The sequence below is a fragment of the Ailuropoda melanoleuca genome, chromosome 1 (assembly GCF_002007445.2).
Source record: "Ailuropoda melanoleuca isolate Jingjing chromosome 1, ASM200744v2, whole genome shotgun sequence".
Taxonomy (NCBI): domain Eukaryota; kingdom Metazoa; phylum Chordata; class Mammalia; order Carnivora; family Ursidae; genus Ailuropoda; species Ailuropoda melanoleuca.
The window spans coordinates 195,647,918-195,660,532 of record NC_048218.1 but is presented as its reverse complement, the minus strand read 5'-3'; the positions used below and the strand labels follow the sequence as shown (position 1 = coordinate 195,660,532).

General features: G+C 39.4%; 1 protein-coding gene across 2 annotated transcripts in view; it reads left to right on the top strand.

Annotated features, from left to right (window-relative positions):
• MTPN (myotrophin) overlaps positions 1–12,313 on the top strand; it is a 59,915-nt gene extending 47,602 nt beyond the window's left edge. For both annotated transcript variants that reach the window (XM_002914203.4, XM_034672809.1), the window contains one exon: positions 10,914–12,313. In XM_002914203.4, coding sequence (XP_002914249.1) covers positions 10,914–11,000 — 87 coding nt within the window. In that variant the 3' untranslated portion in view covers positions 11,001–12,313. The remainder of the gene's footprint in view (positions 1–10,913) is intronic.
• Positions 12,314–12,615: the final 302 nt, after the last annotated feature.

The window sequence follows — 12,615 nt, the reverse complement described above, 5'->3', positions numbered from 1 at the left end:
ATGAAATGATACCCCTAAATTATATTATTAGCCAGTGGACTCTCATAAGTCCAAAATTCGTTTCTTTTTCACAGCTACATATATTTTGGTATACATCTAATTTGGTATCTTAAATCTGGTTTGTCTGTTGAAGATACAGGTCTCTGAGAGAAAGTTTGCCTGTAGCATTAATACACTATCATTGTTAGACATTTTCTCTAATATTGTTAGGATGTGTATTATCTAACATGTATATCAACATCTCTATAGTAATACTAAAATGCCTTATAATTTATATAATTGATAATTGAATTTTAAGAAGATCCTTGTTTCCTAATCCTAAGGAAAACCACTTCTAAATAAACCAGGGTGGGGAAAGGAAAATATTTAAATGTTTAGTTCTATTCATCTTTTAAAGATGTTAAGTTTGCTATAATTTAGAATGTAGACAGGTAAGCTGTGTCATCTACTCTGGTGTGTGTCCAGATTCTGTCCCCATAGAAGTACATACTGCTCTTAAAAATGACCACTTAACTGCCTGTGAGAATAAGAATTCTTTTAAATAAACAGAAAAAGTTGTACCCTAGCATGTGAGAATGAAAATCTTGTGAAAATTAAAATGAAAATTTAATCCAAGTTTTAAACCGTGGTAATTACTATTTTCCTAGATTAGCAAACCTACAGCATATCTCAGTTGTTATTATACACTGTCATTTGTTCTTAGTGGTGTCTGGCACATTAAGCTGTATCTGAGAGGAAGAAATGCAAAGAAACTTGGGCTTTTTTGTTTTGCATTATTTGCTTCATTCTTTGTCAAAGAAGTTCCCTCCTTAGCAAATCTACTGTAACTGTGTGACAAATAGGTGACGGCTGATTGTGCAACACTCATGGTAGTGACTCCTAGCTGTTTCAGACAACTCTACGTTGCCTGCTCCTGTCTGAGTAGGATAAATGAGTGAGGTGCCGTCCCCTTATAAAAAGGAACTGAGGCTATGTTATAATGTTGTGTACAGTTGCTCTAAAGAGTAGAAAATACTAAACATCGGTTTAAGAAAATTTAGAAGACCATCTTATAACATTGATGTTTTTAGCAAAAACATATTTGTGTTACATTTGAAAAATCAAGCAGCCAGGTAATGGTAAAAAGTGAATAGCCCTCTCAAATATCAGCGTCGTCAAATTCTCAGAGTCCTTGGTCAGACTTCACTGCTTGAACAGAGAATCCAATGGATCAGATTCAGAGATTGGGAAGTCACCCTTCTCAGCATAAACAAGTACGTGCTTGCAGTTAGAGCCATTTTTCATTTTATAATGACTCCCTGCCCCACCCCCAATAAAATCTAGACAGTTTTACCTACTCTCAAGCACAGATTTTATGATTGCTCAGAACCCCCAAGTTCTATTCCATTTAACGTAGGCAAGTCTGGTTTTAAAAACGTTTTAGGACAGGTGAGTCAAAGAACTCAGCAGTGCCTTTCTGTACTGCTTTAAGAAGGAACTGCATTGCTAAAATTAATACAGCCACAAATTTTACCACCTCAATGAAGAAGCTAATTGTTACTCTGTTGAAGTGTTTCCCAAATCTCGCCCATTGTAAGCTCATTGTTTTTACTCGTTTAGATCTTTTAGTCTGGAGTCGTTATTAAATAGTTTTGGTCAGTGACATATACCGGGGACTGTGGTGCCACACACCCTCCCCCCCCAAGTTTAGTTCTCTGTTCTGCTTCTTAATAGCTTTGTGGTTCTGAGCAAGTTCCTTAACATGTAAGCCTAGGGAGTTTTCTCTTCTGCAGCACAGAGCCAGCACAGTAGTCCCCCCTCATCCAGAGTTTCGCTTTTCACAGTTTCAGTTCTCCTCGGTCAACCACAGTCCAGATTCAGATGACCCTGCTCCTGACTCTGCTCAGACGTCAGCAGTGGCCTGCTGCTGCGTGGCCGCGCGTCGTCATTCACCCCACTGCGCCTCATCATCTCACACATTTCAAATGAGGAGCATGCAACTAACTCTTCCTTTCACTTGAACACTTAGAGGCCACTGTAGGATTGCTAATTGACCTAACTTCATACTGTGTGTCAGGGAACAGGGAGGCTGGAGGAGAGGGAGAGAGACAGGGAAATGGCCAGTCAGTGGAACAGTCAGAACACACATACCATGTATCGATTAAGTTCGCCATCCTACATGGGCACAATTCATGGCGTCCCAAAACAATTACAGTGGGAACATCAAAGATCACTGATCACGGGTCACCAAAATATAAAATGAAAAAAATTAGAAATATTGCAAGAATTACCAAAATGTGACACAGAGACATGAGCAAACCTTCCATTTGTTTAAAAAAAAAAAAAAACAAAAAACACCAAAAACAGTACCTGTGAAGTGCAGTTAAGCAAAGCACATTAAAATGAGGTATGCCTGTACTTACCACACTGAATTATGTTTGCGTTCCTGATCCTTTCCTTTGTCCTCTCTAGGTTGTGAAAATATGCAGAGAACCAGCCTCCTGTTCTCTTTAACGTCCCAGAATAGGAATTGACAAACGTTCTCTGTAAAGGACCAAATAAATACTTTAGGCCTTGCAGGTCCCATGGTCTCTGTTACAACTGCTCACCTCTATGGTTGTAGCACAAAAGCAGCCATAAACAATATGTAAAAAAAGAGATATGACTGTGTTCTAGTAAAACATTATCAAAACTATGTCTAGCACTTACTAGGAACTTTATATTTGTTGAATAGTCTCAAGAATTGGTTATCTGTAACAATGTTTTTAGCTTGAAAGTGTTCAACAGATGACACATTGTATACATAATTGTATAAGGCTCTTCATTTTCCTATAGGAAGCACAAAAATGTTGAGAATATCTAAAGTTAATAAATTATTTTTAAAAAAATAAAAATAAAGTTAATAAATTCTAGAATCTGGGCCTCATCCTAATGTTTTTAGGAAAAAGCTGTAGGTCATTTTTAACTAAAGATAGCATGGAACACCAGATGGAGAGCCAGAAGGCTCTAGTTTCTTTAACTTGCTCACTGACTTTGGGCAAGTTTCTTAACCTCTCTGAACTTAAGTTAAATCTCTAATAAAAAGAACAGGGCGCCTGGGTGGCTCAGTGGGTTCAGCGTCTGCCTTCGGCTCAGGTCATGATCCCAGGGTCCTGGGATCGAGCCAGGCATTGGGCTCCCTGCTCTATGGGAAGTCTGTTCTCCCTCTGCCCCTCTCCTGCTAACACTCTCCCTCTCTCTCTCTCTCAAAAATAAATAATAAAATCTTTAAAAAAAAAAAAGTGCCTACTTTACAGGGCTGCTCTGAGGATAAAATGAGATGATATATCTGTAGTATTAGGTTAAAAACTCAAAACTGCCTCAAAATTTAAGAAACATAACACGGTGTGGAGTATTGCATTCGATTCTTTGGGGTACCTAGAAATATTCTTGACTCTGTCTCTTGTATCAATATGTAAATTAAATGTGCTGTTAAATCCTGCAGCAGTAAATAACATACAATATGTGTAAATGTAAGTATTTGAATAATTTTTTAATGTTACTATTTTTAGTAGATTACAAAATTGAATCGTGTAAGTTCTATGGTAATGGCAATATTTAAATGTATACTCAAACAATTGAAAGTTCCCAGGTTCTGAACACTTTATCGGACTACCAAACAGATGCCCCAAATCATGACATAATGGAGTTTGTAACGAGCAGTTTCTCAAGACTGCATATGAATTCAAAATAAATGCTTTGTAGTATTCTTTTAACAGTGATTTGGTATGTATATGTTCAAGATGGTAGAAAAGGTAGTTTTTCCTTTTAATGTGGATATTTATGATCTGAGGTTAAGATTGATGTTACTAATATTCATTTGCACTGTGACCCACATAGAAACTTTTGTTGAGCATCTGCTGTATACCAGGCATCATCGTAGGTGTTAAAAGTACAGAGATGAATATAACGAGACCCCCTGCTCTCATGGAGCCCAGCCTAATTTGGGGGAGACAGGTCTTTTAATATAATTACAGACTATGGTAATTGCCTTAAGAGAAAGAGAGGTCAGCTGTAAGATAAACTCCTCCTACAGTGATTTAAACAAGAAAGTGACCCATAACAGCATGTCTGAGGTGTGCAGTCCAAGGCTGGGCAGCCAGACGTGCCGTGTCATCCACATCCCACACTCCCTTCTCCTCCATCTTCCCCAGGCCTTACGGGCACCAGATGACTGCTGAACCTCCAGGCATCATGTCTGTGTTTTGGGTAGGAACAAGAGGAAAGAGCTAAGGACTCTGTCCTCCTGGGGCTTTACTGAAGAAGGAAAGCCCTCCAGGGGAGAGGTCAGATTTGTGTCAGACGGCCCTCTGTAGCTCTGCGGGAGCCTGGGGATTCAGTTTCTTTTCAGCTTCTGAAAAGCAGAGGAAAGCAAAGTCTAGTCTAGTAGAGGGAGACAGTACATCAAACCAGTACATTGAAGTGTTACAATTGCTGTGGCAGGAGTTTATGTGTGACACAGTAGGGATTTGAAGGAAGCAGAGGTCAAGTCAAGGGGATGATGTCATAAATAAGGATGCCATTACAACTTCAGGCACCACAATTCATAAAGCACTTGTTAGGCAAGAAACAACAATTGTTGGAGAGGATGTGGAGAAAGGGGATCCCTCCTACATTGTTGGTGGGAATGCAAGTGTACAGCCACTCTGGAAAACAGTGTGGAGGTCCCTTAAAAAGTTAAAAATTGAACTACCCTATGACCCAGCCATCGCACTACTGGGTGTTTACCCCAAAGATACAGACGTAGTGAAGAGAAGGGACATATGGCTTTGTCCACAATAGCTAAATCGTGGAAGGAGCCGAGATGCCCTTCAACAGATGACTGGATTAAGAAGCTGTGGTCCATATATACAATGGAATATTACTCAGCTATAAGAAAGAACGAATTCTCAACATTTGCTGCAACATGGACGGCACTGGAGCAGATAATGCTAAGTGAAATAAGTCAAGCAGAGAAAGGCAATTATCATATGGTTTCTCTCATCTATGGAACATAAGAACTAGGATGATTGGTAGGGGAAGAAAGGGATAAAGAAAGGGGGCTAATCAGAAGGAGGAATGAAACATGAGAGACTATGGACTCTGAGAAACAAACTGAGGACTTCAGAGGGGAGGGGTGTGGGGGAATGGGATAGACTGGTGATGGGTGGTAAGGAGGGCACGTATTGCATGGTACACTGGGTGTTATACGCAAATAATGAAGCATCGAACTTTGCGTCGGAATCTGGGGATGTACTGTAAGGTGACTAACATAATAAAAAATCATTTAAAAAATAAATAAATAAAGCACTTGTAATGTAATTCATAAAGCAATTGACACCTGAGCTGAACCTTGGACACTTGTGTCCAGGAATCTAATAGAGAATTGGGGGACCATTCTAAACAGAAGCAACAATGTTAGAAAAGTCACAGGAACAAAGAGACCATGACACATTACCGTAAGATTAAAAAAAAAAAAATTATTTACAGCCACACGGATGAGGCTTTGGCTCACCACCACCTTCTTCCCCAGACTGTCCCATTTCTTATATTTAAAATACCAGTTTGTTTCTTCATAAATTTAAGAAATATAGGTTTATATACAGTAGAAAGAATTTAGCAAGAAATATGACTAGACAGGTAAACAGTGAGCAGATTATGCCTCGTTTGTCATATTATTTATCTTCATTCTCTTCTGTTAGGATGCTATTAAGGTTTTTTTGGTAGGTAGGTAGGTAGTATGATCAGACTTGGATTTTAACAAACATCACCCAAATAAATGCATGGAATCTGAATAGAAACCGTGTAAGAAGTGAAAAAAGAGGGGCACCTGGGTGGCTCAGTCAAACATCTGCCTTTGGCACAGCTCATGATCCCAGAATCCTGGGAAGGAGCCCCGCATCAGGCTCCCAGCTCAGCAGGGAGTCTGCTTCTCCCTTTGCCCCTCCCCCTGCTTGCGTGCTCACTCTCTCTCTCAAATAAAATCTTTTTTAAGTGAAAAAAGATAGGAAAATACTGAATTAGGATCTCTGTATAAAAATCCTGAACTAAGAAAGTAATGGTAGCAAGGACAGCTGAGAAATGACAGACCAGAATAGTCTGGTCTAAAGACTTGGTGACTGATTATGTGGGAAGTAAACACGAAAAACTACATGGTGTCTGCACATTTCCTGGAAGATGGTGATGTCCTTTACCATGATAGAAAACACTGAAAAAGGAACAAGTCTGTAGGAAAAGATTATGGTGGAAGCAAATGTAGAGGTGAGCCAGCTTGAGCCGGACAATGTGGACAATAACATGGGGAAAGGGACCTAGATCCTTAAATGACCTTATAGGACAGAACCACCCTACCAACGTTAATACTCTTAGCACTAGACTGTTTGAGAGAATAATTTATATTGTTAAAACATACATAATACCCAAAATAATCCACTAAGTGCAGTCCCTATCAGAATTCCAATGGCATTTTCACAGATACAGAAGAAACAATTCCTAACTTTATATCTGGAACCACAGAAAATTCCAAAGTAGTCTTAAGAAAAACAAAGCTGGAGCCATCACACTTCATGATTTCAAAACCGATTACAAACCTTATAGTCATTAAAACAGTAATGTGCTAGTGTAAAAACAGACACACACAGATGAGTGGGACAGAACAGAGCACCTAGAAATAAACCCATACGTATATGGTCAACTAATTTACAATATACAGGAGCCAAGAATATACAGTGGGAAAAAGAGTCTCTTCAATAAATGATACTGGGAAAACTGGACAGCCACATGTAAAAGAATGAAACTGGACAACTTTCTTACACCTTACATAAAAATCAACTAAATATGGATGAAAGACTTGAACATAAGACCTGAAAATCATATTCCTAGAAGAAAACATAGGGGTTAAGCTCCTTAACATCTGTGTTGGCAGTGTTTTTTTGGATTTGACACCAAAAGCAAAGATAAAAAAAGCAAAAATAAGTAGGTGGGACTACATCAAACAAAAAAGCCTTCTGTACCGCAAAGGAAATTAAGATGAAAAGACAACCAAGGGAATGAGAGAAAAGATTTGCAGATCTAGTATATAAGGGGTTAATATCCAAAATATATAAAGAACTACAACTCAATAGAAGAAAAAACACAATCTGATTAAAATACGGGTAGAGGACTGGAACATTTTTCCAAAGACCGTATACAGATGACCAGCAGGTATGGGTAAAGGTGCTTCCCTAATCATCAAAACCACAATGAGATATATCACCTCTCACCTGTTAGAATGGCTATCATCAAAAAGACACAACATAACAAATGTTGGTGAGGATGTTAAGAAAAGGGAACCCTGTTGGTGAGAATTTAAATTGGTGTGACCACCATGGAAAACAGTATGGCGTTTCCTCAAAAAAAAATTAAAAATAGAACTTCCATATGACCCCGGAATTCCAGTTCTGGGTATTTATCTGAAGGAAATGAGATCACCGTCTTGAGAAGGTATCTGTAGCCCCCATGTTCATTGCAGCATTACTGACAATGGCCAAGACACGCAAACAACCTGAGTGTCCATTGACAAATAAATGGATAAAGAAAATGTGTATAATACATTCACGTGTGCATACATACAGGAATATTATTCAGGCATTAAAAAAAGAAATTCTGCCATTTGCAGCAACATAGATGGATCTTCAGGGCATTATGCTAAGTGAAATAAGTCAGAGAGAGAGAGACCAATACTATATAATGTCGCTTATATGCAGAACCTTTAAGTACACACACACTGAACTCAAAGATACAGTGAACAGATTGGTGGTTGTCAGAAGTGGGGGGTGTTGGGGAATGGACAAAATGAGTGAACGTGGTCAAAAGATACACACTTAACAGTTGAAAGAGAAAAAGAGTCCTGGGGATGTAATACACATTCTGGTGACTATAAGGGATAAAAAAAAACCAAAACTGTTCTTACAGAATAGAATATAAAAGTTGATCTTGACAGAACAGAAAAGCTGGCAAGTTAAGAAGTACAGGGAGTGATGGGAAGGTAGAGAAAGTATTGTATAAAGTAGAGGGATGAGATAACTGTCAGAACTGATGGAACAAGAAATATAGGTTTAAATAACTCATTTAAATTTATAAAGAAACAAACTGGTATTTTAAATATAAGAAATGGGACAGTCTGGGGAAGAAGGTGGTGGTGAGCCAAAGCTTCATCCGTGTGGCAGGAAATAAGAAGATAATATCTACGGTTAATAATGCAGATAGTAACGAGTGTATTATTTAGAGCTATGAAAATAATCACCAGTATTAAAAACATGATTAAAAATGCTTTCCTCAAGGAAGGGGTGAAGTCAAATATACTAACTTATATAAGTTTGCTAGTAACTGCATCAGGTACTAAAAAATCATGTTAATACTCTTATCCACAATAATACTGGTTCATCATTTTCAGAATTGGTTTGACTTTGTTAGATTTATTTCTCCGTATTTTATTCTTTTTAACGCTATTATAAATGGAACTGTTTTCTCAATTTCATTTTTGAGATTTGAATATTGAACCTTTTATCTCACGAAATGCCCCTCTTAGTAGTAATACTGGTTTATCTTTTCTGTTCTCTGTTATATAATCACTCTAGTTTCTCCTAGGGATACTCATTTATTTTTAAAAGAAATACGTATATATGCATATTTAGAACACAAGAGTAGACAAACAATAAAATGTTAATTAAAGTATCCAACCTATAGAATTATGAGTTCTATGGATTTTTTTGGTATATTTTTAGTTCTTTAATCCATCTATTAAAATTAGGGGGGAAAAGTGACCTGTGTAAATCAGCTAGATTTTTGTTGTTGCTACAAATGGCAGAAATTGACTTTAACAGGTAGAAAAAGGAATTTTTGAAGATACTGGACTAGTCATAGAACCAACAGGGACAGTTGGAGGACCGGGCTCAGAAGAGGGAGGAGCTCTGGCAGACACAGGACTTGAGGTGGCAGAAACTCCTCAGCCCTCATCTGGATCATGCCGCGGGAATAAACGAACTGCCCTTTTATTCTCTCATCAAGATTCAAAATCCAGAAGTGAGAGGCCTGCCTGGTTCAAATAAATCTTTGACCCTTGGTGAGGAGGATACAGGGCACTTTCAGTTACATAGTCGCAGGACTCCACACAGTGGGGACAAAAGAATCCCCAAAATGAAGTTAGGATGCTGTTATCAAAAGGAGGGAAATGAATTCTGGCAGCTAAAAAGCAAGAGATGTTCACTAAAGTATTTAACTTTTTGTTAGTGCCGAATTATAGTTTATAATGCTAGTCATAAAAGCAGCAATCCAATAAATGGTTTTGAATACAGTGATCCCAGTTATTGTCCCACAGCCCGTAGAGGACTTACCACACTGAAGTTCTCACTCACAGATGCTCTCCCACTTGACTGTGAGTTCCATGAAGCAGTTAAATTCAATTAGAAAATGAGGAAATAGAGATTTTTATAATCATATTGAAGAGGACTTTGTAATACTGTAACACTTCCTAGGATATCATCTTCTTGGTTTACCTGATTCATCAACAGTCCGCTCAAGCGCTGCCTCATTCCAGAAGCCTTTCTCCCGTACATCTCCTGTCACGTCCTGTTTTGGTTAAAGACCTCTCATCCATGTGCAGAACACTACGCTCCTCGTCCACCTCTGTCGTGTTGGTTCATTTGCCAGACTGGCAGACTATTTTTTCTTTGATTCTCCAGCTCCTTACGCAGTGTTTACACATTCACTAAATATTTGTTCAGGGATTGAACAAATCTGCCAGAGCAAAGGGGTAAGGCATTCTGTCTAGAACCCAGCGTGTATAAGGACATGGTACATGGTATGTGGGCATGGTGAGAAGTTCCGTATGATTAGAGCAGAGAGAGGTTAATGGGAGAAGAGACTGGTGAGTTTGACTAGAGTTGGTCTTTAAGGGACCGTTTATATCAAGTTTAGAGAATTCTGCAGGCCTTAGAACAGAACAGTGGCGATTTGGCAAGGGAAGGAGGGCAGGACACCAGAGGCTGTTTGATGGCTAAACACTGGTTGGGGCTGGAACTAGCGAGAAGAACCTCAGGTGGTGGAATATTGGGGTCTCTGGGAGTTAAAAAGGTTCAGACCTGGTTTGGGTGCAATTTACCTCCCAGGTGCTAGGCGCTTTTCTAGGTACTGGGAACACAGTAGTAAGTAATACAGAGGAAATGCTCCCCTGGGGCCTCGTTCTAGTAAAGACAGATAAAAACAACAGACACAAAGCTGTATGCACACATCCTCAAAACTGAAATGCCAAGTTGCAAGTAAAATATTCCAGGATCACACTTTCCAGGTAAAGCTTTGGAGTAGGCTGGAGAGGATTTCCCTAGCATGCAGAAGAGAACCTCCTTTTATAGCCCACACGGCAAGCATTTACTGCTCAGTTTTTATACGTAGAATGACCAGTATTCTACAGCGGTCTTTGGGAACTTGTCTCAAGTAAATGGTTTGTAAGCCCTGAATTGTAGAAATACGTGTGTAGTATTTATGCACTCTCCACGAGCTATTGCAAAGAAATAATTTTGTCACAGTGATAACTTTCTTCTTTAGCAAAAGTGGTTTTCCCCATTTTATATTACATGTAGGGATAGTCTTTTCTAAAGCTTGATGAATGCATAATAGTATAAATGAAAGGCAGTCATTGTCTATATTATTGGCAAGCTGTGTCTGTAGCTTACAGTTTCTAGTGCCTGAAACATAATCTGGCATTTTTACAACTTAGTCTACAACCTTGCCAGATGTTTGGGGTTTTTCAGTAGAAGGGACCCCGTTACTAGTAGAGGTATTGATTCTTGACCTGCACATTAGCCTGCGCACGTGATGGAGTCTGTGCATTCACGGCGGACTCATTCAGTATTAATGGCTATTTCCTCTCTTTCCAGGGTGCTGATAAGACCGTGAAAGGTCCAGATGGACTAACTGCCTTTGAAGCGACTGACAACCAGGCAATCAAAGCTCTTCTTCAGTGATGGACGGATGGGCTGACAGCTCTGGAAGAAGGGCTCTCCTGTGGCCTCACACTGCTGCCTGTCTGTCTGTCACTCTCTATCTGCCAGCTTCTTCAGCTAAATACTTTAAGAGGGGTGAGGGGAGAGAGAAATTCATAACAAATCAGACTACCAGAAAAAAAACGTTTGGGAAGAGAGGAAAAAACCGTGATCAGGCTTTTACTTGGATTCCTGATCAAGTCCGCCTCTTTTCCATTTCCAACAAAATATACAGCTTATGCCCAAGGGAGAGCAAAGACAAAACATACCAGTACCATTTGACCCTTTCAGCTCCCTAGCTAGTTTATTCTTGAGATTGTGTCGAGGGTCTGATCCTACCAAGGCCAGCTCTCCGAGTGTGGTAGCCGTAACTGTGCGAGCAGCGGCGGCTGCCGGGACCTAACTCCGGGTGCTGAGATAAGCAATCAGCTCTAGCCTTCTGCCTTAAGACGCACTCTACTGGGGGCCTCCTGGCATAGTTAAGAGCGCTGCCCGTGGTCGGCGACCAAATCTTCCCTCAGCGACTTTCAGCTTTACATGAGAGCTCAGTTAAGGTGAGGGGGCACACTCCTAAATTGCTGGGTGACTCAACTTTGGATTTCCTCTCCCCTTTCACATGGATTTCATGTATCTTTAGATACAACTGACTAGTTTTATTTATAAAATCTTAAATTTTGGAAGCCTAAAGGAGAAATCATTCCAGTGTGCATATTTTTTTCTCCTCTAGATTCAGACATTTATATAGCATTGAAACACTTTCAAACTCCTTCTGGTAGTAAAACGGGATTTAAACATAGAATCATAGCCATAGCCTGTTAGTATCCTATAGAGAACGGTTGTCTTAGTACCTATGGATTTTCTTCATTTGCTCTTTGAATGGATTGGCCTCGGTTATGTTTGGAGAATCGAGGAACATTCTTTGGAAATCCTCTCTCAGACCCACCTTGGATGCTGATTACTTACTGCACCAAAGCTATCACTGGGGTGAGATTTACGATCTGGACAAATTGAGCCCTGTCCCTTCAAAAGTATGCTCGTTATCAGGTTTCCCCAACTTGTCGCTAGGCTTCTGCTGAACATCTGCCAACCCACCTGCATAGCATATTTTTGTCTCTTTTCTAAACCATGCATCACATGAAGTGTGACCCCTTCAAAATGTATTCTGTGTTCTTAAAATGCAGTGCCCTACAACGGGTGTTCTGACCTGCAGGAAATATTTAGACACATGTTCAAATGTTTATTTCATGAGCAGTTCAACGAATTAAAACATATACCCTTAAATTTGCTATCTTGCATTTAAAATATTGACTCCTTTGACTTGCCATCCATAAATGCTTGCTAAAAATACTAGGGTTTTTCCTTAGCCAAATCATGCAATAATTGAATGTACCTCAAATTTTTAAAGGGGGGGGGTTGGGTTAGGGGCTTGTATTCAGATTGTGGATGACAAAGAATTATGATTTTTTTAAGGCAATATAGCATTCTAAAGCAGGGTTAAACTAGTAGCCAGCTAATAACAAATCTTATTAATCGGTTGCTGATTGGTTTGGTAGGGCGTGTGTGTGTGTGTGTGTGTGTGTGTGTGTGTGTGTGTGTG